The sequence below is a fragment of the Pteropus medius genome, unplaced genomic scaffold, assembly GCF_902729225.1.
Source record: "Pteropus medius unplaced genomic scaffold, Ma_sr-lr_union100, whole genome shotgun sequence".
NCBI classification, from domain to species: Eukaryota; Metazoa; Chordata; class Mammalia; order Chiroptera; family Pteropodidae; genus Pteropus; species Pteropus medius.
The window spans coordinates 8,712,290-8,737,739 of NW_024344253.1; the positions used below are offsets into that span (position 1 = coordinate 8,712,290).

General features: G+C 33.0%; 1 protein-coding gene across 2 annotated transcripts in view; it reads right to left on the minus strand.

The window, feature by feature from the left end:
- The window catches only part of VTA1 (vesicle trafficking 1), a 57,864-nt gene that overhangs the window by 17,221 nt on the left and 15,193 nt on the right, over window positions 1–25,450 (minus strand). For both annotated transcript variants that reach the window (XM_039869750.1, XM_039869749.1), the window contains exons 2-5: window positions 21,602–21,696; window positions 19,423–19,550; window positions 18,693–18,768; window positions 2,292–2,400 (exon numbers count right to left, since the gene is read on the minus strand). In XM_039869750.1, the coding sequence (XP_039725684.1) occupies window positions 2,292–2,400; window positions 18,693–18,768; window positions 19,423–19,550; window positions 21,602–21,696 (408 nt within the window). The remainder of the gene's footprint in view (window positions 1–2,291; window positions 2,401–18,692; window positions 18,769–19,422; window positions 19,551–21,601; window positions 21,697–25,450) is intronic.

A 25,450-nucleotide genomic window follows, 5' to 3' on the forward strand; every position in this document is an offset into this window, starting at 1 on the left:
CTGTCCCTAGAGCATTGCCTTGTCCAGCATGTTGCACAAATGCAATTATATAGTATGTACCCTTTTGTGTTTGGCTTCTTTTACTTAGCTTAATGCTTTTGAAATCAGCCCATATTGTTGCATACATCTATTGTTGACTCCCTTTAATTGCTGAGTAGTAATCCACTACAAGGAGGTTCCATAACTTGTTGATCCATTCACAAATTGATGGCATTTGGATTACTTTTAGTTTTTGGCAATTACAAATAAAGCTGCTATAAACATTTATGTACAGGTTTTTGTGTGATATCGTTTGCATTTCTCTCGGGTAAACAAATACCTAGGAGTGGGACTGCTAGAGCTTATGCTAAGTATATTTTTAACTTCATACAATACTGACAAACTGTTTTCCTTTTATTTTCTTGTGAATGAGAGTTCCAGCTACTTGGCATTCCTGTCAGCACTGGGTACGAGCAGCTCATTAAATTGAAGCCCTAGATTCTAGTAGGTATGTAGAATATCTTGCTGTAATCTGAATTTGTTTTTCCCAAATGACTAAAGATATCAGCAACTGTTCATGTTGCTTATTTGTGACACAATCATTCTTAAATAATATATGGAAATACTCAACATTGCTGTCATATTTTGTCAGTGGCTATTTCAACAACACTGTACATATAAGCATAGCACCATGCAGATCTGCAACACGATTATCATCTGAAAAATTGTGAGGACAGCACCCAAATGGACAGCACATTAATATGGCCTAAAAGAACTAAAACATCATTCATTTCATCAGTGTACATTCGTTCACTAGACACTGATTCAATAAAAATTTTTAAAAATCTAATAGGATTACTTCCACAGAATAGCGCCAATAAACTATCCCCAGTACCAGGGCCAGTTGGTTTCACAAAAAGTTCTAGAAAGCATTTAAAGAAAAGATTCTAAGGCTATTGGAAGTATATTCTGAAGTATAGAAAAACACCTGAAACTTTCAGATTATATTTGTAAAGCAAGTATAATATTGATACCAAAAAGTAAAACTGTAGACCAATTTTACTCATGAGTGTCAACAGAAAAATCCTAAATGACATAGTAGTAGTGAATTGAATCCATCGATATAATAAAAAAAAATCATGGCCAAGTGGGATTTATAACATAATGTAAAGCTGGTTCAATATTAGGCAATCTTTTAATAGAATTCACTGTAACAACAGATCTAAGGAGATAGAGTAGACTGGAGTTGGCCAACTATAGCCAGTGGGTTGGCTATTTTTATAAATAAAGTTTTATTAGAACACAGACATGTTCATTTGATTACATATTGTCTATGGCTACCTTTGCACTGCAAGAGCAAAGCTGGGCAACTGCAACAAAGAGCACATCACATCATCTACAAGCCTAAAATATTTACAATCTGATCCTTTAAGAAAAAGCTTACCAACCCATGCATTTGATGATCATCTTCGCCTATGCTTAAAAGTTGTATAACAAAATTTAAGAGTCATTTGGAATTTCCTAATTCAGAGAACAGTGGTTGTTATCCTTGTAACACTCAAGCCTATTTCCTACATGTCTAATCAATAAAAACAAGTGAAAACGTTTTTGTTTTCTTTTCTATTACACATTAACTGAAAGGCCAAGTGAAATATTAAGACCCTTATTTTCTCATGATTTAATTTTGCATAATGGTGAAATATTCCTGCATATAGTAAGTAAAAACAATAACAACAAAACTCAGGTGCAAAAGTGTATTAAAAATTGCGTGGAAAAAAAGGGATATATATTCCTATTTGCGTGTAAATTCATAAAAAACTACTATAAAGATACACAAAAATCTAAAAACAATATTTACTTATTTGGGTTTTGGCAGGAACTGGGCAGATGAAAGATGTGGTAAAAATAAGAAATACACCAGATTTTTTATATATTCTATTACAGACTTTGAACCATATGACTGTATACTTACCCCTCCTCCCTCGAAAAACTCAAATAGATACATAAAAAATAATACAGTGTTCTTTGTGGTTTGGAAATATTTTACAAATTATAACTGGATTGCCTGTTTCAAGTAAGAATGAAATCTGATTAGAGGTAGGAGATAGCCAAGCCATTCTGTTGATGAAGTCAGATCAGTTTGGCCTTAATCTCGCACTGTCTAAATTTATGATTTTAGGCCAAATTTTCATAGATTTTGAACCTTATGGAGGGTACAAAATTGTATGGCTCCTTCTGAAAACCCTGAATTATAATGTAATGAACAATTATGATTCTACTAAATCATTTTACTTAGACAAATAAAAACATACCATTATCTTCTTCAATTCCCACAGGCCCTGCTTGAGGAGTCTCTCCATTCTTTAAACAATTATGGATATATGTAGCCTTCCACCTTGCATACTTTCTGTGTTTCACATTCTAAAAGAAATATTTTTATATCACTATTAGATTGTAGTAAAAAAGTCAAATAAAAATATACATTTATGATAATCTCTATCATATTTCTGAGATTAAACTCATTTTTTCATGGTATAGCTGACACCTTCCCCATCCTAGCATTGGATTCTACCAACTGTCTAAGGCTCGACAAACTTCATGAAAACCTATCTTCCTTAAAACTCATGCCTAGTTCTCCCCTATAGTTTTGTACTTCAGAAAAGGTCTGCAATGGAAATATGGAGTGTCCTTCCAGCAAAACTTGCAACCCTTATGCACAAGGGAGAACTAAGCTAAATGGAATTCTAAAATGAAATACAAAAGACAGTAATAATAGAGTGAACTATTTTCATTATGGAGGAAAATACTAATCTGTTCAAATCTATGGAAACAAAAGGAAAACCAAGATAATGTAGTGGTTAAGCAAACAGACAAGAGACAGAGAGCTAGCCGAACTTCACTTTTTAATCTGTAGGATACTATTTACCAGTTCTGATTCTCAGTTACTTCGATTCCAAAAAGGGGAAAATAATACCTCACGGTATTGTTGTAAGAACTGAAAATATCAGTGAAGAACTTGCTAGTTGCCTCTTCTTTCCTACCTCAAAATTTATGCTACATACTATAAGAAAAAAATTTGAAAAAATACAATAAAATCTGTTAGAATTTTGGATTGGCTAGTGATTTTTAGTTAATATTTTCAATTGACCTTCATGATACTCCTTGACAAATGGTACTGGTATCAACTAAGAGCTTGTTGGAATTGCAGAATCTTCAAGCCTGCATCAGAAACTGCACTGTAACAAGATCCCCAGAGGATTTGTATGTATGAGAGATTGAGAGAACAGAGAATTTTATGTTGAAAACTGTAATTTGCCTTTTGCAAAGATCCACTAAGTCATAAATAAGTACAAATACAGCATACAGTCCAGACAGTTGAGTAGTTTCGTGAGATTCTGTAAATACTAGATTAGTATACAGAAACACAAAAAACCTAACTCCCAAATTACTGATTTTGTATGTTTAATTTCTCTTATCAAACAATCCTCTTATATACTCCATGAAAAACAAAACAAAACAAAAACCACTGTTCTATATGTTGATTCCCATTTTCTTCCAGATATGATTATAATTTGTTCCACTTTAGAAAGAAGCTTTTCAAAAAAAGCATCCACATTTAAAGTCTTCACTTCTTTACCATTCGAATCACTCTAGGGAGGAAAAACTTTCTTTTTTGTTTAGTGCTTATTTTCATCAAACCAGAGGTCAGAGAATTTGAATGTACTCACACATTTTAAAGGCAGGGAGCCCACATGCGCCAGGCTGCATCTCACTTAAGTCATCAGTTCACTTGAACTACTCTTGCTAATGTCACCAATGACCCACTCACGCTGGCAAATCCAAAAGACACTTTTCAGGCATCATCTTATCAAAGCTCTCAGTAGCATATTAAACACTGAACCATTCAAACCTTTGTGAAGGATTCTCTCTATTCCTGGTTTTTATGACACTCTACTCTCCTGGTTTCTCCTCTAAGTTGTCTGGCTACTAATCCTCTAACCGACTGCCAAATAATCTTCTGTACCTTGTCCTAGCAAAATTAAACTGTAGGTTCAGTCAATGCTGACTCATATAGAACTTTAAATATGAACTATGTTTTCCACATAATATTAAACGATCCAAATTCTTCTTTTTTAAATAGATTTGGAAACATCCATATTTTCTTGATAATTAGTCTTCATCAGATGATGTATATCCATTCACATTCATTCATTTTCTCTCTCCCTGCTCTCTCATTCTTCTTCTCCGGTTCACACACCTTATCAGTTGCACTTATTATATCCCAGTGGGCTGTCTTTATTCATTGTACTACCTAACAGATTCCACAAGTATCAGGGTTCCTGTCATATAGCTTATTTTCCTCTCTCCAAACCCATTCCAATGGTTTTAAATACCATCTATATCTTTGTTATTCTCAGATTTATGCACCTAGTTAGAATTTGCTTCTGATGAATATTGAACTGATGATATGACATCTGTACCTGGATGTCTCAATACAACTTAATTTGTCCCTATTATATTTGTTCTTTATTTTCCCACCAATTTTCTTCCCTTCAGGGAATTTCATTCTTCCAAGTCAGAGATGCGTGGGGGTCTTTTTAGCAGCACCTTTCTCTTATCCTTTTGTTCTCTTCCCTTACTTCCCCATCTTATTTGCCAGGAATCCAGTTGATTATGCTTTTGAAATGTATCTTGAATTGGTCATCACATCTTCTCTGCAACAGATCCCTGTTTCCTTACTTACATACATTCCTGCTCTACTGCCACCTTACCTCTCTCATCCTGTACTCAGAGCAGAATGGTCTTTTTAAATATAAATCCACTCACGTCAATCTTTTCAATGGCTTCTCAATGCACTTAAGTTATAAAACAAACTCTAACTCTGGATACAAGATTTTAATCTATGTGGTTCCTGACTGTCCAGCTTCCTCTCATGTCCCTATCCCATCCACTCACTACCAACTCGCTATGCCAGCATAACTTTTCTGCTTCTAAACATGTCGAGGCTCACCCAATTTGTCTCCTCAGCCCTTTCCCTTTTTCTCACCCAGCTAACTCACTCCTACTCAACTCATTCCTCAGAGATCAGATCAAATGTCACTTCCCCAGAAACCTTTTCCTGACTTCCCAATATTAGGTAGAATTTCTCAAAAACGCTTTCACATCTTTTCTTTAAAATTCATTACAATTTAAAATTATATATTTATATGTTTAAACTCTTCCCCCAATCCCCAAACACAGATACCCTAGAATATAAGCTCATTAAAGGTAAGGTCTATGTCTGCCTATTGTTTATGATATATCAAGCACTTTGGCTTTGTGACAAGTACATAGTAGTTGCTCAACAAATACACACATCTCTCACGTATGATAGCTTAATTGATTCGGATGGAATCATTCTGTTCAACACACAGATTTATTATTTCTTTGGTAGTATAATAAATATTGAGTTTAGGAAATTCAATTAAGTTTATTATATAGATAGAATGATTTGAAATTTCTGTTTGACTGTTTTTGACCCATAGAAACAGCGATATCATACGGTTCAACTTTTTCTTCCTTCTCTTCCATTCTTTGAGAACAAAGAACATTTGTTAGAAAACTGTGTTTTCCAGATTAGTCTGACGTTTTCAAAATCCTGGACAAATGGGACTGAAGATCTACAAATGCTGAAGTAGACTTATAGCCTATAGGTTTGCATGTGCTCTTGAATTCAGTATCAGCAAAATGATATTTTTTAAAATGTTCATTATTAACCTATACTCCAGCAATAGAAACTAATAAAGTAATAACTTACCTAAAATTTCCAGTAATTTCAAGTTTCTCTTCTATGGGGAAAACCTAAGATATAACTTCAACATTTTTTAGGCTCAGTAACTATTTGCTATTAAGACCTTCAATAAGACAATATAAAAGATAAAATATATTATTTCTGTTCTTAGGGAGCTGATCAGCTTGCTATGAATATGGAGCTATAATACAAAAAAAATTCTATAAAAATACAGTAGGTAGAGAGCATTAAACTTGTTTCTTTAAAAAGTACATGGAACAGATCAGAGAATAAAGAAGAAAAACATAATAAAGAATAACTGGTAAAGTAAATGGTGCTTTAGTTTGGCCTTGCAGGATGGGTATGATGTGAAGGGTGGAAAGTACTAGTAAGACTATCCTGGGGAGAAGGAAACGTATGAGCAAAGTCAGAAAGGCAGAAATAAATGTAGTATTCAGGAAATGAACGTAAAAAACGTAAAGAAATGAATTTGCCATAGGTAGAAGATATAAAGACTAGTTGGATAAGATAAAGTCAAAACAATAGACAATGACATCGAAATTGTTATTTTGCTTACTTTGGTTTAGTCGTCAATTCAAGTGAAGACCACAGCCAAGGAATCAAGAGAAGGCTGAGACTTGTAAGGGCGGCAATGGAAGAATAAGGAAAGATCGTCAAGAGCAGAGATGTGTCATTAGAGATCAAGACTAAGGTAATCCACACCCCTGTATCCAAACTGCTATGTACGGATGTGAAAGCAGGGCAGTGAAGAAGACTGATAGGTAAAATGAGATTCATTTGAAATATGGTGTTGGAAGAGAGCTTTATGGATACCCCGGACGACCAGAAAGACGAACAAGTGGGTCCTTGAGCAAATTAAGCCTGAAGTATCACTGGAGGCAAATGACAAAACTGAAGCTGTCCTACTTTGGGCACACCCTGAGAAGTAGGACAATAATGTTCTTTGGAAAGGATAATAATGCTTGGATAAATAGAGGGCAGCATGAAAAGAGGAAGACCAAACATGAGATGGATAGACTCCATAAAAGAAGCCATAGGCAGGAGTCGACAGAAGCTGAACAGGGTGGTTGAGGACAGGGCACTTTGGACATCATTCTTAGGTTCACCAAGAGTCAAAGCTGACACACTGGCATGGAACTTAGGCAAGTCATATTTTAATCTGATAAGGCTCTGAGACGGTAAAAGACTGTTTCAATGTAAATACAGTTTAACTTGGCATTTAAGGCTTTCCACATTGTGGACACTGCTTAAGTCCTATTTTCCACTATTTCCCTTTAGTCCAGAGGAATTCTGTTTCACCTGCAGTCTTTTCTCATGCTATTCTCCCTATCTAATATGGTTTCCTCTTCTGCCAATAAGTTTCTTCTCCTCTAGGTCAGTTTGAATGTTTATTCTCTTATGAATCTCCCTGGTTTCCAGCAAGTCAACAGTTATTATTAAATCAAGTCTAGCACTATGCTAAGTGCTGAGGATAACAGGATGAACAAGGCAGGCATGAGCTTTAGAGTCCAATGTCAAAGCCAGGCAAAAACTTTCATCATTAAATGTGGCACGTGTATGACCCAAGGTCCATCATATTTTCTTCATCTCTCTTAGGATTCCTACAATTCTGTCACTATAAGGATGGGGAAATGGCATTACAAAAGTAAAATGACTTACCCGCAGTGACACTATTTAGTAGTAAAGCTGGCCATTGAATTCAGGGTTGCCTGGGCAAACTACAATTAGTATATTACAAATTGCAACTTAGATGGGAATATGTGAAATAAGAGAAAACTGGCTTTAAATGGTCAGCTACTAAATGTTTATTAATATAGGATATACTTTGGTAGATATAAAGAGGATCATTTTCAAAGTAAAGAAATAAATTGCTTAAGAAAGTTTAATGTGCCTTCCTCTGGAAGCTTTAAAAATTCAGAAGTTGAATTGTAATGACTTTAAAGGTTCCTTCATTAGTATGTAAACTTTGAAAAAGAAACCATTAGTATAATCTAAAATGGTTTAATTTTAATAAATACATTTTAAAAAATTTCTCCAGAGGATAAATCAACACAACAGTTTAATTTTTATTCCACACTACTTCCAAGACACTCCTGCAAACTGATGCTTATAATATTTAGCAGAAAAATTTGGCAGTTGTAACTCAAAACTCATTTGCTTTTAAAATGTGTGGGTTTTTTTTTTTTTTAAATAAAGGAAGCTACATATTAAATAATATTTTAAGAGAAAATTTTCAAGATGTCAATATTTTTGAAATCTTTTAACTCCTCTGGCTGATGAGACATCCTTTCAGGCAAACAGGAATTACAAAAAAACTTTTACTTTTGTCCCTGGTCTCTAAGTTCCTGTTTTGTAACCGGATTGATGAGAATCACTGACAACTGCAAATTTTGGCCACTACAGTCAGTAGAGATAAATGTAAGAATTTTCACTTAATTTTTAAATCATTTGTGCTTGCTACCCTGAAGAATGACTGGTTAGAAAACACTAACCACAGGTTAAAACAAGGGCTCTCAAACCTGGTGCACATGAGGGTGTAATAAAAACAAATTCCTAGCTCAAACTATGGAGAACCTGATATAAATCAGTGTACATTAGCACATCAAAAAGCTCCTTTGAAAGAGAATGCTTTTTATTAGCTGTCTCCAATTCTTCCTCTTGGATATTCTCTGGAACACATCCTAGTCAAGTTTTTATCCCAATCATGCACTACAACTGCTTTTCTTAATGTCACAGATTACTTCTCTCTTGCTAAATCCAAAGATTAGAGGTCATCTTACTTGACTATATCAGCACGAATTGCTGATCACTTGCAAGCCCCTTTTCCCTTCGTTTCCCGGCTATCCTGGTCTTCTGGTTTTCCTTGCCTTGATGGATGCTCTTTTTCAGGCCATCATCGTGAGACTTTCTCATCTCCAGGATGAGGAATGCTAGACTTCGGTTCTTGGACTTCTAACACTTCACCTTGATGATCTCATCCAGTCTAATGGCTTTAAATACCACCTCATGCTGCTGACTCCCAAATTTATATCATATGCTCAGACCTGTCTCCTGAACTTCAGGACTTACAATTTCAACTCGACATTTCTCTTGTATGTCTGATAATTCAAAACATTCAAAGTTCAAAAGCAACTTCTGGTCTTCCCCTACTAAATTTGTTCCTCTACATGTCAGTAAATGGCAACTCTGTCCTTGTAGCTGTACAAACCCAAATGCTTCGTTTTTTTTGAGTCTTCTATTTCTCTCATATTCCACCAATCAATCTTTTAAATTATGTCAGCTCTACATTCAAAATATTCCCAAAGTCTAACCACTTCTCACCATGTCTTTCTACTGCAAAGTCTGCTCTGAGTTACCTCTCACTATTAATTGTTTAATAATGTACTAATGGGTACTATTTCCACCTTTCCATTACAGTAAAAAGGAATAACACTTTTAAAATAGTTGTCGAATCCTATCAATTGTTTGAATTCCCCCTCCCAACGTTCACTCCTATCACTCTTCCTGTTTCAGCCACATTGTCTTCCTTGCTCTTTCTTAGGTAATCTTTACTAACTCAAAACCTCTGCACTTTCTCTTCCCTCCTTCTGGAACATCTGTTTGATATATTCCCTTTTCTTCTTCAAGGCTTTGCTAAAATGTTGCCTTCTCAGTGGGGCCTTTCTCTAACCATCTTATTTAAATTGACCCTCCTATCCCTACCTTGAGTTTCTCCATGACACTTACCATCTGACACACTATAATATATACACTTTATTAATTTCTTTATTGTCTGTTTCCACCAGAGGAATGTGATTACCATGAAGGCAGTGATTTTACCCATTGCTGTATTACTAGTGCCCACAACAGTGCTTGTTTATAGTAGAGCTTAACAAATATTTGATGAATGAATGGAAATTAAATTCTGGAATCCATGTTTTTTATTTTTAATCTAGTACCCAAAATGATTGTGAAGCTGGCTGTCTCGAAGCCACACTATGAAAATCACTGAACTGGAAAACTTTTTTTTTTTTTTTGCTAATGAATAAATGTGAATATTAATCTTGAGTAGAATTTGACTTAGGCTTGCAGTGGCTAGAATTGAGGGTATCCATGAAACCCCCTGAATTATGTGCAAAAAATGCAATATATATGCATGAGAGAGAACCCACAGCTTTCATAACATTTCGAAGCAGTGATACAAAAGAGATTAATAATCTCTAACTTGGTGGCAACATGATAGATAACACATTTATACACTTAATGCTTCAATTCTCCCAAGTATACTAAACAAAAAATAAGGGCTCTATATAACTTCTAGGAACACTGGACATAACACAATGAGAAATGCTTGAAAAATACATATTCAACAAATTCATTATCACAATGACTCAAATACTGAAATATTTAGAATCACAAGTTACATGTATTTCCTAATAGAGATTTGTTCAACATTTTTAGACTTCCATATTTTTCAAAACTGAAATTTTATAAGTTTTAAAAATGAGAGTTAAACTGTACTTAAAATCCCAACTATAATACACAAATACTTAACTTTAACTACTCTATCTTTATAATAATATTTGAGATGTACACTCTAATGAGCCAACAGGATTTCCAAATATCAAACATGGCATGGACACTAACTGCTTAATACCTAATGCACTCGGTAAGAAAGGGACCAACGCTATCCTGTGAAGTAACAACAGAACGCAATTTTGTGAAATTACTTTTAAAGTTTTAAAAATAGTACAAGATATTCATATGCTTTTCACTTGGTTTCCCCAACTGTTTACATTTTCTTTGTTGTAGCAATCTATCAATTTATAAATGCATATTACTTATATATTTATATGTAATCTATTTATATACGTATATTTTCCTGTACCATTTAAGAATAAGTTGGAAGTCACAGTGACCTGTACACTTTCATTATTAATTTTCTAAGATCAAGGAAAATCTCATACAGAATAGTTATTAAAATCAGGAAATGTAATACTTATACAAGAATACTGTTTGATCCACAGTCTCAAAGAATATACATGACTACTATCTGATCCACAGTCCCAAAGAATTCTATCAGTTGTCCAAATAATGTCCTCGGTAGTTATTCCTCCCCTGGGTCTAATTTATGATGGATGCATGCATTATTTAGTTGTCATGTCTCTTTAGTCTTTAATCCCAAACAGCCTTTGTTAGTGCTTCATGACCTTGACGTTTAAAAAAATACCAGCATAGTTGTAAAATATCTATCAATTTGTATTTGTCTGACGTTTCCTCATGCATTTTTAGCAGGATTAGCACAGAAGTGATATTTGTTTTTCTTCATCTTATTAGGAGACATATGATATCAGTTGATCCCAATATTGGTTGTGAGGTTTGATGATTTTGATAAAGTGGTGTCAAACAGGTTTCTCCAGTCTCCACTATTTTCCTATTTAAAATTAATAAGCAATTTGAGAGGAAATAAATAGACTGCACCCATCCCTCAATTTACGCAGTAGTTTTTTTACATAAGTTTTTTTAATACGCAGTAAATATTTCCCTGTTTACACGGACTTTTTATGCGTGGTTTCCATTTAAGCGGTTTCATTTTACATGGTTCTTTCTTTTTATTTCCATTACTGGTGATTACTCTTTCTAAAAAACAATAGCTTAAATAACATACAAAGAATGACTATTTACTAACACACAATTATCACTAGAATATGTGAAAATAGTTGAGCCGTGGTTGGTAAAAGTTGAAACTAATTTAACAAAATGTAAAATCACTGATGGAATAGCTGTAGGAATTGAAACAACACACCTGCTGCATCATAATTCAATTAAAGATACTCATAACTTATATGCATATTAATTTGTGATTACATCACTAGCACTTGGAGATAACACATCAAAACTAAGTGTTAAGTAAACAAAAGTAATCAATATTATATATGAGCTGTTTTTCTTGTAACAATTTTAAAGGGGACATATACCTGTAGAGGTAAAAAAATAGATTTTTCAATAAAATTGAAAACCTGGAATTGACGCCACATAAAATATCACATATGGCCATGTATGTACTTCCAAATATTTTGAGTGATGAAGACACTGCCTTTGTGTGAATTAAGAAGGTTGACTGCTTTAGATTATAGCACAAATACCAACAGAGAATTAAATTTATTTTGGTTTTTCTGAGTTTTCATTAGCATATTTTTGTGAAAATATGTAAAATAAATATTTTTATAACTTATATTGGCCTGTTTCTTTAGTACTTAGTATTTGGTGGACTCTTTTTATGCATTTTTTTTCCATGTAAAAAAGACACATGGAACAGACAATTTGCGTATATTGAGGGACAAGTATAATGTAAATATCCTGCTCTTCATCAAACTTTCTACTTGCTATTTTTAAACTCCGTTCATGTATTCTAACTTCACCCTTATTTTTACATTTATTAGTTAGAATTCTACTGTAAAGAGCCTTCTCAGTTATTCCATTATTTACTCACTTATTTGTGTGTTATACTATAGACCTACAGATTCTTATTTTATTCAATGACTATCATCTATTGCTATCATTCTTATTTTGATACTCAAATTGCCCCTGACTTGCACAGTGGAAACCCTTTCAAATTGGCTTCTGGATCCTTTTGTCATGTTCTCATGGTTATGTGAACACTTCTTTACTTTCTGGTACAGAAGGTCCAGGTTCACCTAGTACTTTCCCTGACCCAGTCCTAGAATTAGCCCCTTCTACAACAGTCGTGGTTCCTATTATAGATAATATTTAGAACCCAAACCAGGCAGTAGGGGTGCTCACTGCTACTGGTACATCATTGCTTCCAGGTACTTTCAGTACAGAGATACAGGAACTATGTTCTATGTGTATGTATACACACATCTATGTATATGTGCTGTATACACACAAACACATGCATATATTACATATGTTTATAGTATACACATACTTATCTATATACATATATCTATTTGCTCTATTTCATATACTTAAAAGCATAAATTAATACAAATACCTCCAACTCCAATCCAACAAAATATTGTAGCATTTTCCTATTCCATAGTTTAATTTCTTTCACCAGAAGTGAGAAACCTGGCTCCCTCAACATATTTACTCATTTGCTCAATCCTAAAATACAGAGTAAGCAGTTTTAGAATTGATGACCCAATATCATCAAGAAAAACCAAACCTACAAATAATAGTTGAATGTTAAACTACTTTTATGGTAAAACTGATATACTCGGAGATGCTTAAATCTTAAATATATAATTTGACGAGTTCTGACAAGTAGATATACCTGTGTATAACATACTCCTATCAAACGATAACATTCCAAGTCCCCCAGAAAGTTCCTATATATCCCTTTCCAGATCGATTTCCTCTTAACACACACACCTCATGTTTTTTCACTGGAACAGATCTATTGTAGTTCTTCATATAAAGGGAATCATAAGTTGGTATTCTTTTGAGTCTTCTGCTCAACATAATGTCTATAAGATTCATCCATGTTGTAGTAACAGCATAATTTATTTATCAATTTCTCTGCTGGTGGACATCTGGGTTGTTTCCAGCTTTGGGGCTATTATAAATATAGTTCCTATGAGTACTCCTGAACAAGTCTTTTTTCTAGACATATGTTTTCATTTCTCCTAGAAAAATACCAAGGAGGAATTACTGAGTAAAAGAGTAGGTGTATGTTTAATTTTATAAAAATCTGCCAAATCTTTTCCTAAGTGGTTGTAACATTTTCACCAAGCAATGTATGAAAGCTCTTGTTTTCCCACATTCTAGCCAGTATTTATTTGATGTGGCTAGTCTGTTCATTTTAGTTAATTTTACTGTCTTCAAACTATTTATTCTGATGACTGGAGAAGGAGGGGCTTAAAATCTCCAACTATGATTATAAGTTTATCTATTATTTCTTTTATTTCCATCAATTTTTGTTTCATATAGTTTAAAACACTTTTATTAGGTGCATAGACATTTTTAACTATAACATCTTCTTGATGAACTGAGCTCTTTACCATTACAAAATGTTCCATTTTTACCACTAATAACAGATCTTCTTAAAGTTTATTTTAATATTAAATATGGCCACTTGGGATTTTGTTTACTTAGTATTTGAATATTTTTTCCCATTCTTTCATTTTCACAGTATCTGTGTTACTGTATTTAAAGGAATCTCTTGTAAACAAGATGTTAGAACTTATTTTGTCTAATTTGAAAATCTTTACTTTTAAATTAGTCCCTTTACATTTATAGTACATATTGATACAGGCCTAAAATTTGCTATTTGTTTTATATCAGTCCCATCTGTTTTTTCTCTTCCCTTTCTCTGCCTTCTTTTGGGTTTACCAAAGATGTAGGTATAGTTATAATAATTTTTACTTAAATAGGTATATATCTTTTAAACAAATGAAGCAAAGAGAAAATATATAGTTTTAAAAATATACTTACCTACATACTATGTCCAGTGTATTTTATTCTTTCCTAAAAATCCAAGTTGCCATCTGGTGTTGTTTTCCTTCAGACTGAAAAACTTCCTTTCTGCTGTTTAGTACTTTATATCTCTAGTGCAGATTTGCTAGCAAACAATTTAATTGCCTGAAAATTTAACTGCCTTGAGTTTTTGAAGTATACTTTTGCTCTACATAGAATTAACAGGGTTTATTTGCTTGTTTGTTTGTTTTTCTTTCAGTACTTTAATTATGTCGATTTCATTATCTTCATGCTACCACTTTTTAAAAAAATGAGAAATCAGCCAGCCTTCTAAGCAGTGCCCTCATGTGTAATGTGCTATTTCCTAAGACTGCTCTTTCAAGATTTCCTCTTCCATTGCTTAACCTCACTGGTTTGACTATGATGTTCTCAGATATGGTCTTCTTTGTATTTACTTTACTTGGAAGTTCACTGAGCTTCCTGGATCCATAACTGTTTTATCAACCAGTTTAGAAAAATCTACGGTCACTATTTCTTCAAAATTTTTTTTTACATTTTCTTTCTTCTTTCTTTTTTGGGACTCCGATTATACATGTTGGACCTCCAAAAATAGTGGTGATACATAATGCCTACCTATTTTTGAATAAATTCAACTTAAGTAAATTATATGATTGATCAATTTAGAATAGTTTCCATTAAAATTATCATGTATTTGCTGATGTCCTCTCTAAATACAGTATACTAGAACATTATCCATCAACTAATAAAAGCAAGAACTAATGTCTTTTAAGCATTTACTACATGCTAGGTACTTTTCTAAAGGCTTTACACACATTTTTTCATTTTATCCCCAGGACAACTGTAGGTACTACAATTTTCTTTATGTTACAGATGTGGGGACAGGCTTAAATAAGTCAAATAACTTACCCACAGTCACACAATTATGAAGTGGCATATGGGATTTTCACTTACAATTAATTGAATATTAAGTGCAGGAAACCGTTCCTGGCAATTACTATACAGAAGTAAATACATGGAATTTCTACTCTAGTAAGAGAGACGATACTATCCTCATAATTTTCTATTTATTATTATAATTTTCTATTTATTATTATAATTGCTAAGGAGAGCTTCTGTGTAAAGTGAAAGCATGAAAACCTAAGGCATGGTGTATATACAGAACATATGCTTTTGCAATTAGATAAATCTCTCTCACTCCATCGTGGTTTTCTAGACTAGCAATAAGATGTTGCTCAATTCAGAAACTTCCAGTGCAAATCGATACCTTAAACAGACTACCTCCTTCGCAGCCAGCTACACAGGTACCTAATCGCTCTAGTCATGCTGCAGCCCTGTTTTCCATCAGGGAGAGTCCCAGACTGGGATGCAAACAGTAGTCCATGGGGTCTTCCACAGAGGGATCCAGATCAGTGCTAATCAAAATGTGATCCCATAACCAATGCTAGTCTGCAAACTGCTTACCAGTTTGCAACAAAATAGTACAGAATTGAGAGTATTTAGGAAACTTTCAGCAAATTAGACTTGATGTTATTAAATTTAATTTTTCTAGCAATTCAATTACTTGTATTTTACAAAACAGTCTGCAACAAATTAGAAATTAAGGGGGAAAAAGGCTGGATCCTTATCATAGAGTCTGAGAACATTATTCTGAGCTATAGCATCTGGGGACAAGGTACTTATATTTTTGTGGCCCTCAGTTTTCTTACTGTAATTCAGAGTTGCAAAAGGTGAAACAAAATATATTTAAAGTGTCTAAGTGCAGGGCCCGACAAGTGGTAGGAATGGATCCCTTTCCTGTGTTTTATCATTACTAGACCACCTATCATTATAGTGTGGTCCAGTAGTATAAGTAACAAGTAATATAAGTAACAAATTCAGATTTGAGAGAATAGAGAAATTCTGGTGATGCTATACCTAAAACTGGGACACTGATTCCAAGAGAGTTACTAGAATGCTAGAAGTTTACATAGCAACAAATTTAATTAAATATTGGGATGGAATTATATAAGGCACAGTTAAAAGAGTTCAAATACATATATCTAAAACAGAGATAGGAGAGTTGAGAAACAGAACAGTGGCAGATAAAAAAATATACACATATAAACAGTTGAAGACGAAAGAAAATACAGACTTTATTTAGTTTTGTGCAACTATGAGTAATGACATGAAAAGGGAAAAACTATCAGAAAATAGACCAAAATGCTGTGAGTAGTTAGATCTATTAATTTCAGAAGAATCATGAAAGTTCAGTGAAAACGGGTCTGCACATTATTTCCATCTACAGATAGAAAGATAAAAAGTTAAACTAAAATAACTTTTGAAATATTAACTAATCAGCCATGTTTTCTACAGTGTGCTAATTTGTGCTTAATGCCAAGATGTAAGAGTAGAATAAGATAAAGTCGCCCTGTCAAGGACTTGCAGTAGAATTTATTCCAAAATATATAAAACTCAATACATTTACTACTATTCGCAAAGTTAAGACTCTAAAGGAAGAGTAGTTGAGAGAATAGAGAAATTCACTTAAGAATTAGAATAATATAGCTAAGATTCAAAGAGAAGGTAAGACAGGTAAAGCAGGTTAAGAATACAAAATTTCCCAAAATCAAAGCTGGAGGGTGGTAAGCAGACTGACCTGACAAACATGAAATGGGATTGGTAAGAAGTACCATGAGCAAGAGGAACTTGCAATGCCAGGACATGAAAAGTTCCTGGAGTTTCTTCAATAAAAATGACAGAAGAGAATAGTTTACAGGGAAAAAGAGCCCAAAAGTAGTCTGAAAGTAATTGTGTAAATTGAAGTAATTTAGCTGGCCTTTGCAAAAAAGTCTGTTTTTTTAAAAAGCAAAGAATAATTTAATTAGAACACTCAAAATCTTTATGCATCGATGTCATACAGAAAGACTCAGGTGTTCAGCTTGCTTACTCCACACTGTATTGCTATACCTTTTTTCTCCCTTTCTTCCTACTAGAATTTGTTTTAATCTGGTTTATGACTTATTTTTCTAATCTGAGGTCTCATTATTCTTGTTTGCCTTCGTGGTACTCTCCAAAACCCTACTGAACTATCTAAAACTTTCCATAACGTCTGTCATATGTGGATCACTTTGTACCTCAAATATCTAGTATAGTGCCACATACTAGTAAAATGGAGCAGAAAAGAAATCCAGATCAGTAACAACAGGAGACAGGAGTAGAAAAGAAGCTAAACAGAGTAGATCGACAGGGCCTTTAGAATAAAAAAAGTGCCACCCAGTGAGAAGAATTTAAGTCTCTTATACTACTCTGTCTCAGGAAAGCTGGACAGCAGTGGCTCTCAATGGGCATTGCCCCATACAACAGAGGGTGTTTGGGAAATATCTGGGGTGGTTTCTGGTTATCTGAATGACTAGGGAATGCTGTGTGGGCACAGTAAAGGAATGCTTGATGTTTTGAAATAAAAGGAACAATCACAGACAAGAGAAAATTGTCCCCACTTGGTACAATTTTGAAATGTCCTGCACAACTCTGCCAATGCAAAAACCCAGCTTATAATCATCAAGCATAAAACTTAACTTTATTTTACATAAGAAGAAGTTTTTGCAGTTTTGATACATTGTTTTATAAAAATGCAAATATCTCATAGATTAAACTTTTTTGGTTTGGAACTTTACTATGAGCTGCTCATCATCTTGTATCACAGAAAGCAATGTTCACAGATTTCAAATCACAGAAAGCAATGTTCTTCACAGATTTCAAATCACCAATATAATATGCCTCTAACAGTCTCATTTATGGCTTTTGTTCTATCTCTTTCGAGATTAATATCTCTCCTCTCAGAAAACAAACTTTCTTGCTACAGTGAAGACAACACTGGACTCACAGCAATGTTTGTCACTTAGCCTCAGTTAACTCATGTATAAAATGAATATGTACTCTACTTAGAGTGGATATAAGAAATAACTTGATAAAATAAATATGAAGTATCTTGTAAAATATCAAGTTCTATATGTATTTTACAATAGAAACAAACAATAAACTAGAAATGAAATAGGAAAGAAAAGTCCTAAAAAAAAAGTCCTAAAAAAAGTCTCTGTCTCTAGTATGTTTATGAAATAACAGTAAAGAAACTTAATAGCTTATAGGCTTAATGATATTTAAACACTTAAACTCAAAACTTATGCTGCCCAGTATAGTAGTCATGCATTTGCTAAAGTGTAAAATATACACTAGATTTAAAGAACTTACCACAATTATATATGTAATTTACATACATGTATATAGTATATATGTATATAATTTACATATATGTATATATAGTTAAAAATAATTTCATTATTTTTTACTTTTTAAAATGTGCTAGTAAATTTCAAATTAAACTTTTTCCTTACATTACATTTCTGACAGAGACTCTGCTCTTAATAAACAATGTAGAAATAAACTGATAAATAGCAAGAATACTGATCTTCAGCTTAGAAGACAATAAAGAATATACACTCACTTCATCAGTGAGTTCTCCAAACACTGTTATGACATCTATTAAAAGACTTGCAGTATAGAAGGACTTGATCATGTTTCTGGAAGAGAAAAGAGAGCTGGTCTAGTTTAAATGAAAAACATTAAGATGTAGAATTAGTCATATAGCTATAAGAAAAAAATTCCAATGTTTATAAAAGCATTCTGAAATTAATATTTTAAGTAAAATCAGATTTTAACAACATAATAGAGCTCCTCTTACAATCTGTTATTAGGAAAAGTAACAACAATCCTATTACATGTAAATATGGTACAGTAAGGTTTTATAATCTTATAATCTTAGAAATAATAATTACAGTATTATCTAAATGCATATCAAGTCATGTACATTTCTTTGCATTTAGGCATAATAATGACAAATCATTTGAATTGGTGAGGTAGGAGTTTTTAAAATGAATACCATTGAATCAGGCTGTTTTCGGCTAAAACCAACTCTTAGATTTTCAGAAATGTTAATGAACAGCTAGTTAGGGTACATTTACTGAGAAAATGAATCCGCTCTAAGTAGTCTTCTTTCAGCTGTTTAAAAAGACAGGACTGTTCTTGATACTCAGAATTAATCTAAGAGTCTATAAGTAATTTTTTAAAAATCTAAATTATTACAGAAAGTCAGAAAGTGTTCAATGCAAAACTAGATAATTCTAGTTAAAGAGGAAGTAAACGTGTCATTTTTATTTTCCTCTTTCTTTACTTACTTGTGAAATCGCCCCGCCCGATCCTCATTATCTGCATACAAAAACATTTTCAAAGCATAATTCTCCAAGTGAGCAGAACCAACTATTTCTTGAGTAATAGCTTCATTATCACCCAACTGTTTCTTAAGCTAAAACAAAATCAGATAGAAAGCTTATGATTTTGAAGTTAATGGAAGTGTATGCTTAAGTACAAATTATCATAATATTCATTTTAAGTAAATTATTTTACATTTATTTCAGTAAAAGATGTATTGATGAAATCTTGCAAAAAAGAAAACTGCTGTCATAGCCAAAATATTTAAAACAAAATCCAAAACTCACAAAATTTTGAAGAAACAACTTATAAGATATAATATAGCTCCAAAAATAAAAACCAAGAGCAAAAAGATAACACATCCAAATATCTATTCTAAAGCATCACACAAATATTTCAAAATAATGTATTGCCCAATGTACTATCAGGTATCCTAAAAATGGTATTAGGAAATTCTTTCCTAACTTTATATAATTTAAATTTTTCATTTATTCCCATTTCAATTTCTTATCAAATGAAAAAATAAGACTAGAAATATCAATATATCCTAAAATAAGATCTCTCAGAGCATATTGTATAAAAAAAGAGACCTAATTCTAAGTAAGGTATAAGATGACGAACCTAGAATTGAATTATGAAAGTTTTTAAAATTTAGACAAGCATATGGTTCAAATCAACACAATTTACAACTGTGTGAATTTCCAGTCAGTACAACCAATTTCTACATATATAATAATTTATAGTATTTAAAAAACAATAAACAATAAAAAAACAATAAACAATAAACAGGATATTTCGTAAAATAAAGTAAATACTCTCATAATTACAAGAGAATAATTTAATGTCCAGAAGAGATGTAATGTGGGAATTTAGGAACATTTTTAGCTATGCTTATCCTGAACAAAAACTGAAAAAAAGCCCACATATCACAATAATTTACTGTATCCAAACTGTGAAATAATTTAATTCTAGATTTAATTTTAGAAAAAAATTAGTGAAAGTATGTTATTTCATCTTCAACATAAAATATCTGGTGGCAAAAAACATAATATACTAAAACTTTCCAACTGTAATATAAACATAGTATAGACAGATGTCTTCTCACCATGGAATACACTGATGAGTCCCTTTCTAAATGTGATTTTACATTTTGCTTATTATAAAGAACTGTTTGAGTTTTATGTTATTCAAAAGCTATTATTATTTACCTATTATTGTTATATTATAAAATTATGAGATATATTCCATATAAAATGTCTGTTAGAGATGGAATTTTACAAATATAACAGTATATATGTGTAAGACACATTCTTCCTCCTGTCCTCTAAACCTATGGTCCCAAAAAAAGTACTCAAATTTTTCTTGTATCCATAGAAGGAGTATTAGAAGTTGAAAGCCAGACAGACTCTAGGGACAGTTGCATTCCCATCAGAGGTGCCACAAGTACCTCCTTGGGTGGTTAATTGTAGCAGAGGACAGGGGCTCTGGGTCTGAAGGCTAGACACCTACACCAACTTAGGACACTACTGCCTGTGGCTGCTTAATACAATTAGGCTTGATATAAACAACTTGCAACATTTATAAATAACCTGTGAAACTAGACATGGTGTCCATAACCTGTGAAGTTCAAGATGACTCATTAGTCACCACCACATTTCTTCTAGCAGGGTAGAAAGCCTGGACCATAAATTAGCATCTTACCCTGCAACCAAGAGTGGGAGGAAGAGAGAAAAGGCAACTGATATCATTTCCTTCATTGTCTCTTTCACTAAATAAATAAGCCATTTCAATCATCCATAAGACTGTATGCAGGAAGATTAGAAAAGATTCATCACTTATGAATGGATGACTCAAAGGCCATCTACAATAATATGGAACAAGACATAATGGTATATGCACATATAATTGGACCTATTTTTAATTTCACTTATAACTAACTCCCTTAGCAGTATGAGGTAAAAACAAACAAACAAACAAACAAAAACTGCATCTTTTTTTTTCTCAGCTATAATGACAACTGATTATATTATGGCATCTGATTGCTGCCAAAGGAAAAGACTAAAATGACAACACATACATACGTAAATGAAATAAAATGGCATTTTAAACATCAATCAGAAAATAAATGATCACTGTTTAACTTACAGCTTCTAACTGATCCATTAGCTTTGATAAAAATTTACGACACTCAGGAGTTTTACTATCAATCTTCATTCCAGTTTGCATCGCATATAAACGACCTACATAGAAAAGAAAAATAAGATTAATTTGAACAATTTCATTTTTTAACATCTTTATGACTAAGTGTTTAAAATATGTTTTATCTAATAAATCACCCCAAATTTAAGTGAATTTAGGAATAACATGGATTTACTATGAATCTTATTTACAAATATAAAGAACACAAAAATATTACTCAAAGAATACAAGAGATTCATGATGATTCACAAATTTCTTTTTACTAAGAAAGGCGTTCTCTTTTGGCATGTTTATTAAAAAAATAAAGACTAGCTCCTAAGCTGTCAAAGGGACCTGCAACTTAACTGGTAAGTCAGGGCACTCAGAAAAACCACCTACATGTACGAGAGCATGTGCCAAGTGTCTAGCAAGTCATAGTGATAAAATATACAATATGGGCTGGGATAGTGGGAAATGTGAATTGAGCTGAGGCTACTAAGTACTGTTTTAATCATTTTTATGTGTACAAATAAAAATAAATATACTTTCTCAAAAAAAAAATTAATGAAAACATTAGAGATAAGGCTAAAGCTAAAGACCTCTCTAACATCACCATCCTAATAGCTTTTCCAATGATAAGAGCTGTGAACAGTTTGGTGGCAACTGTTATCACTAGTATGTACATGTATTGTCTGTAATTTATCTCTTACATTCAACAAAATGTTTTAGAGATCTGTTAGTGCTACAGTGCTCCACAGTATGGACACATCATTTAACTAAAGCGCATTTAGGTAGTTATCAGCTTTTCATTATCACAAATCATGCTGCCCTACCAAACCTTCCTGTGTACACATTCATAGGTTCCCCGAGGTAAATATCAAGAAGTGGAATTCCTGGGTTATAGCATATGTTCCTTTTTCACTTTGCGAGCTACTCTTAAACTGTCTTCCAAAACAGATTACTGTGCTAATATCCAGTTATATCTCCTATATATCCAAGCACCTACTTCTCCCAAACTCACAAAAAGTTGATAGTAGTAAACTTCCTGTCAATCTCAGGGTTGAAAGTGGTATCTTACTATTTGATTTTGTATTTACTCGAGTACTAATACGTGTTAGATTTTTACTGGATAGCCCTCCATCCTCCTTTTTGAATTAGAAATTATCAAAATTAAAGAAAAAAAACTTCCACCAAATTTTCTATTGGGTTGTTTGCTTTTGTAACAAATTGGCCTGTGGCAGTTCTTTATACAGTATGGAGTAGGAACATAACATCTTCCCCTCAAATGGAATCTTGTTAACACTATCCCCATTCCCTGCTTTTCTCTTCTTTCTCAGCAATGTAATCATCTTCTATTTATTTATCCTCTGTCTCTACTCCAACTAGAATTTAAACTCCATAATGACAGCAATTTTAATCTATTTAGTTTGCTGATGTATCCCTGGCATCTATGATAGTGCTTGGCCTTCGATAAACATTTTCTGAATAGATAAAATACATGAATGAAAGAACAGCTCATTTCATATGTTAGGTTTCCATGTGATAAAAGGACCCAATTCTGTATACTTTCTACTAGGTCTACTGCTGCCTTATTTACTAGAGCTTTAAACATGGCTTGGTACCCGTCACTTATCCTCAAGATTTCCAATTCAATTATGCATACGTGACCATATCTTCTTTAAAAATGTATTACTAGACAAATAATACAGAGTTATTTATTCTACCTCTGTGTTTTTAATTTTAATAGCTTTATCTGAAGAAACTATCTTTTAATGCTTAGGCTTTTAGGGCTATCTCATGTTCCAGAGCTTGATGTGTAATTTATTAATGTATTTATTTCCATAAATCAAATTTAAGGGTTTGATCTATCTAGATACTAACAAGAGAAAAAAAAATTGGAGTTCCAAAAGTAGCATACAGATTTATACTGCCACACAGTGTAAAATATGGTGCTTTCATTTTTACTGCATATAGCCTGCACTGGATATCATTTTGACAAGAAAACAGACAGATGCTAATTTAAGAAGCAAAAAAAGCACTTTAGTTTAAATATTCATTGCTTTGATTACAAATGCGATCTGTATTTTCTCCTTTTAACTACTCATGTTTCTTTAGCAACTTGTCCAGATCCTTTCCCCAGTTGTCTATTAGGTTTTAATCGATCCCTTTCCCACGCCTTTTAACGCATGGTTGAACATCTTTTTCTTTTTAAACCAGTCATTTTTGAGTTATTAAAGTTCTGTGCCAGAAAGTCAGCTTTGTTTCTTAAAATTGATTGCACTCTCAAGCACTCCTTCTTTGTGAGTTGTTAGGTCTTTTCTTCTAGCATTTTTGTTGCATTTATTAAAGTGTATCACGAGCTCTTTAGATAATAAATATATGGGCTGCAAATACTATGCTGTCTTTCAATTTCTGAATGTTGTTTTAAAAAAGGCTTTAAATATTTATGTACTCAAAGCTATTATTTGAAATTTTTTTCTCTATCAGTTCTAAGCTTTGAAAGTTCTTTTATCTCCAGGGACTTGATGTTGAGTTACACGATTTTTCTAGTTTTTCCCATGGGTTTCCAAATTTAACTCTTTAATTTCTCTCCCAATAGCACCTGTCTCAGAATTGATAAATACTCCTTCCTTTCTCTAATGATATGTGATTCCTTCCTTAATATGCATAGTCTCACTTTTTATACTTCTTGCCTGTTTGATTTTGTTGAGCTCTCAGATCATACATCATCTCCTTATATAATAATATCTCTAACTGATAATATGCTTTTTCTTCTCCAAATTTAATCTTACCATGTCTTATTGTATTACCAAATTTTTCGGAAGACTTTTAAGTGTTATTGCTCTTATTTTCAGGAGAAAGGCTTTTAGTTAGGATTAAGGATTGTTAAGAGATAAAATAAAGCATATTAAAAATGTAGAGTCTATTTGAAAAAAAAATCAGTTCAAACAAGGCAGTACCAAACAAAAAGTGGTTAGGAGCACTTAGCACACAAGCCAGAGTAAAGACACATAAAGAAAGTGTGGAAGCAAAGAAATCATTTGACTGGCTATGGCGTAAAGCCTCATTGGCTGCCTGTGGTTGGTTGTCCTCAGCATTTTGATTTCTAACTGTGAGGTATTTACAAGCTGAGATTTCAGTTTGCTAACACAGTCACATCAACCAAATGCCTCTTTAATTAATTTAACAGGACCAATTCCATGCCAGTTTGCTCATATTTCCCCTAAAAGAGTCACCATCCTAGCTATACTGAGGCTGAGGCCTTCCAGACCCATATAATCCCAGGAATTGATAAAACAATTGGCTGGAGTATGGGAAAAAAAATATTAGCATTTGTATTGATATTTTTATGTCTTTAAAATTTCTATTTTTATATCTTTCATCGTATATAGTATTAGTCCATCAATACACAAATGTAATTTATAAATAATTTATATATCGGAGATTTGTATTTTTTTTAACTCATGTGGATAGGTGATCAAAAGGTTAATTAGTACTCAGTGAATCGTCACTCCTCTCAACTATGAACTATATTTTCTTGTCCCCATCTAGCCCATGCCTCTCTCCCATTACCTCATTCCTTCTACTGTATTCCCTGGAACTACTGCTTCATAATCAGCAAACTCCCATACATCTCCTCAGATTCCTTCTCCTTTATCTTAACTCTGGATATCTCTTGAAGAAATCACGTTATTTACAATCCTCTAGAGTAGTGATTTTTAATTCTCTTTCACTCCTATCTCAGGATTGGCAAGTACAACTGGTTTTCACTTTGCATCCCACTGCTTCTTACATTCCAATATTATCTCAATGTCT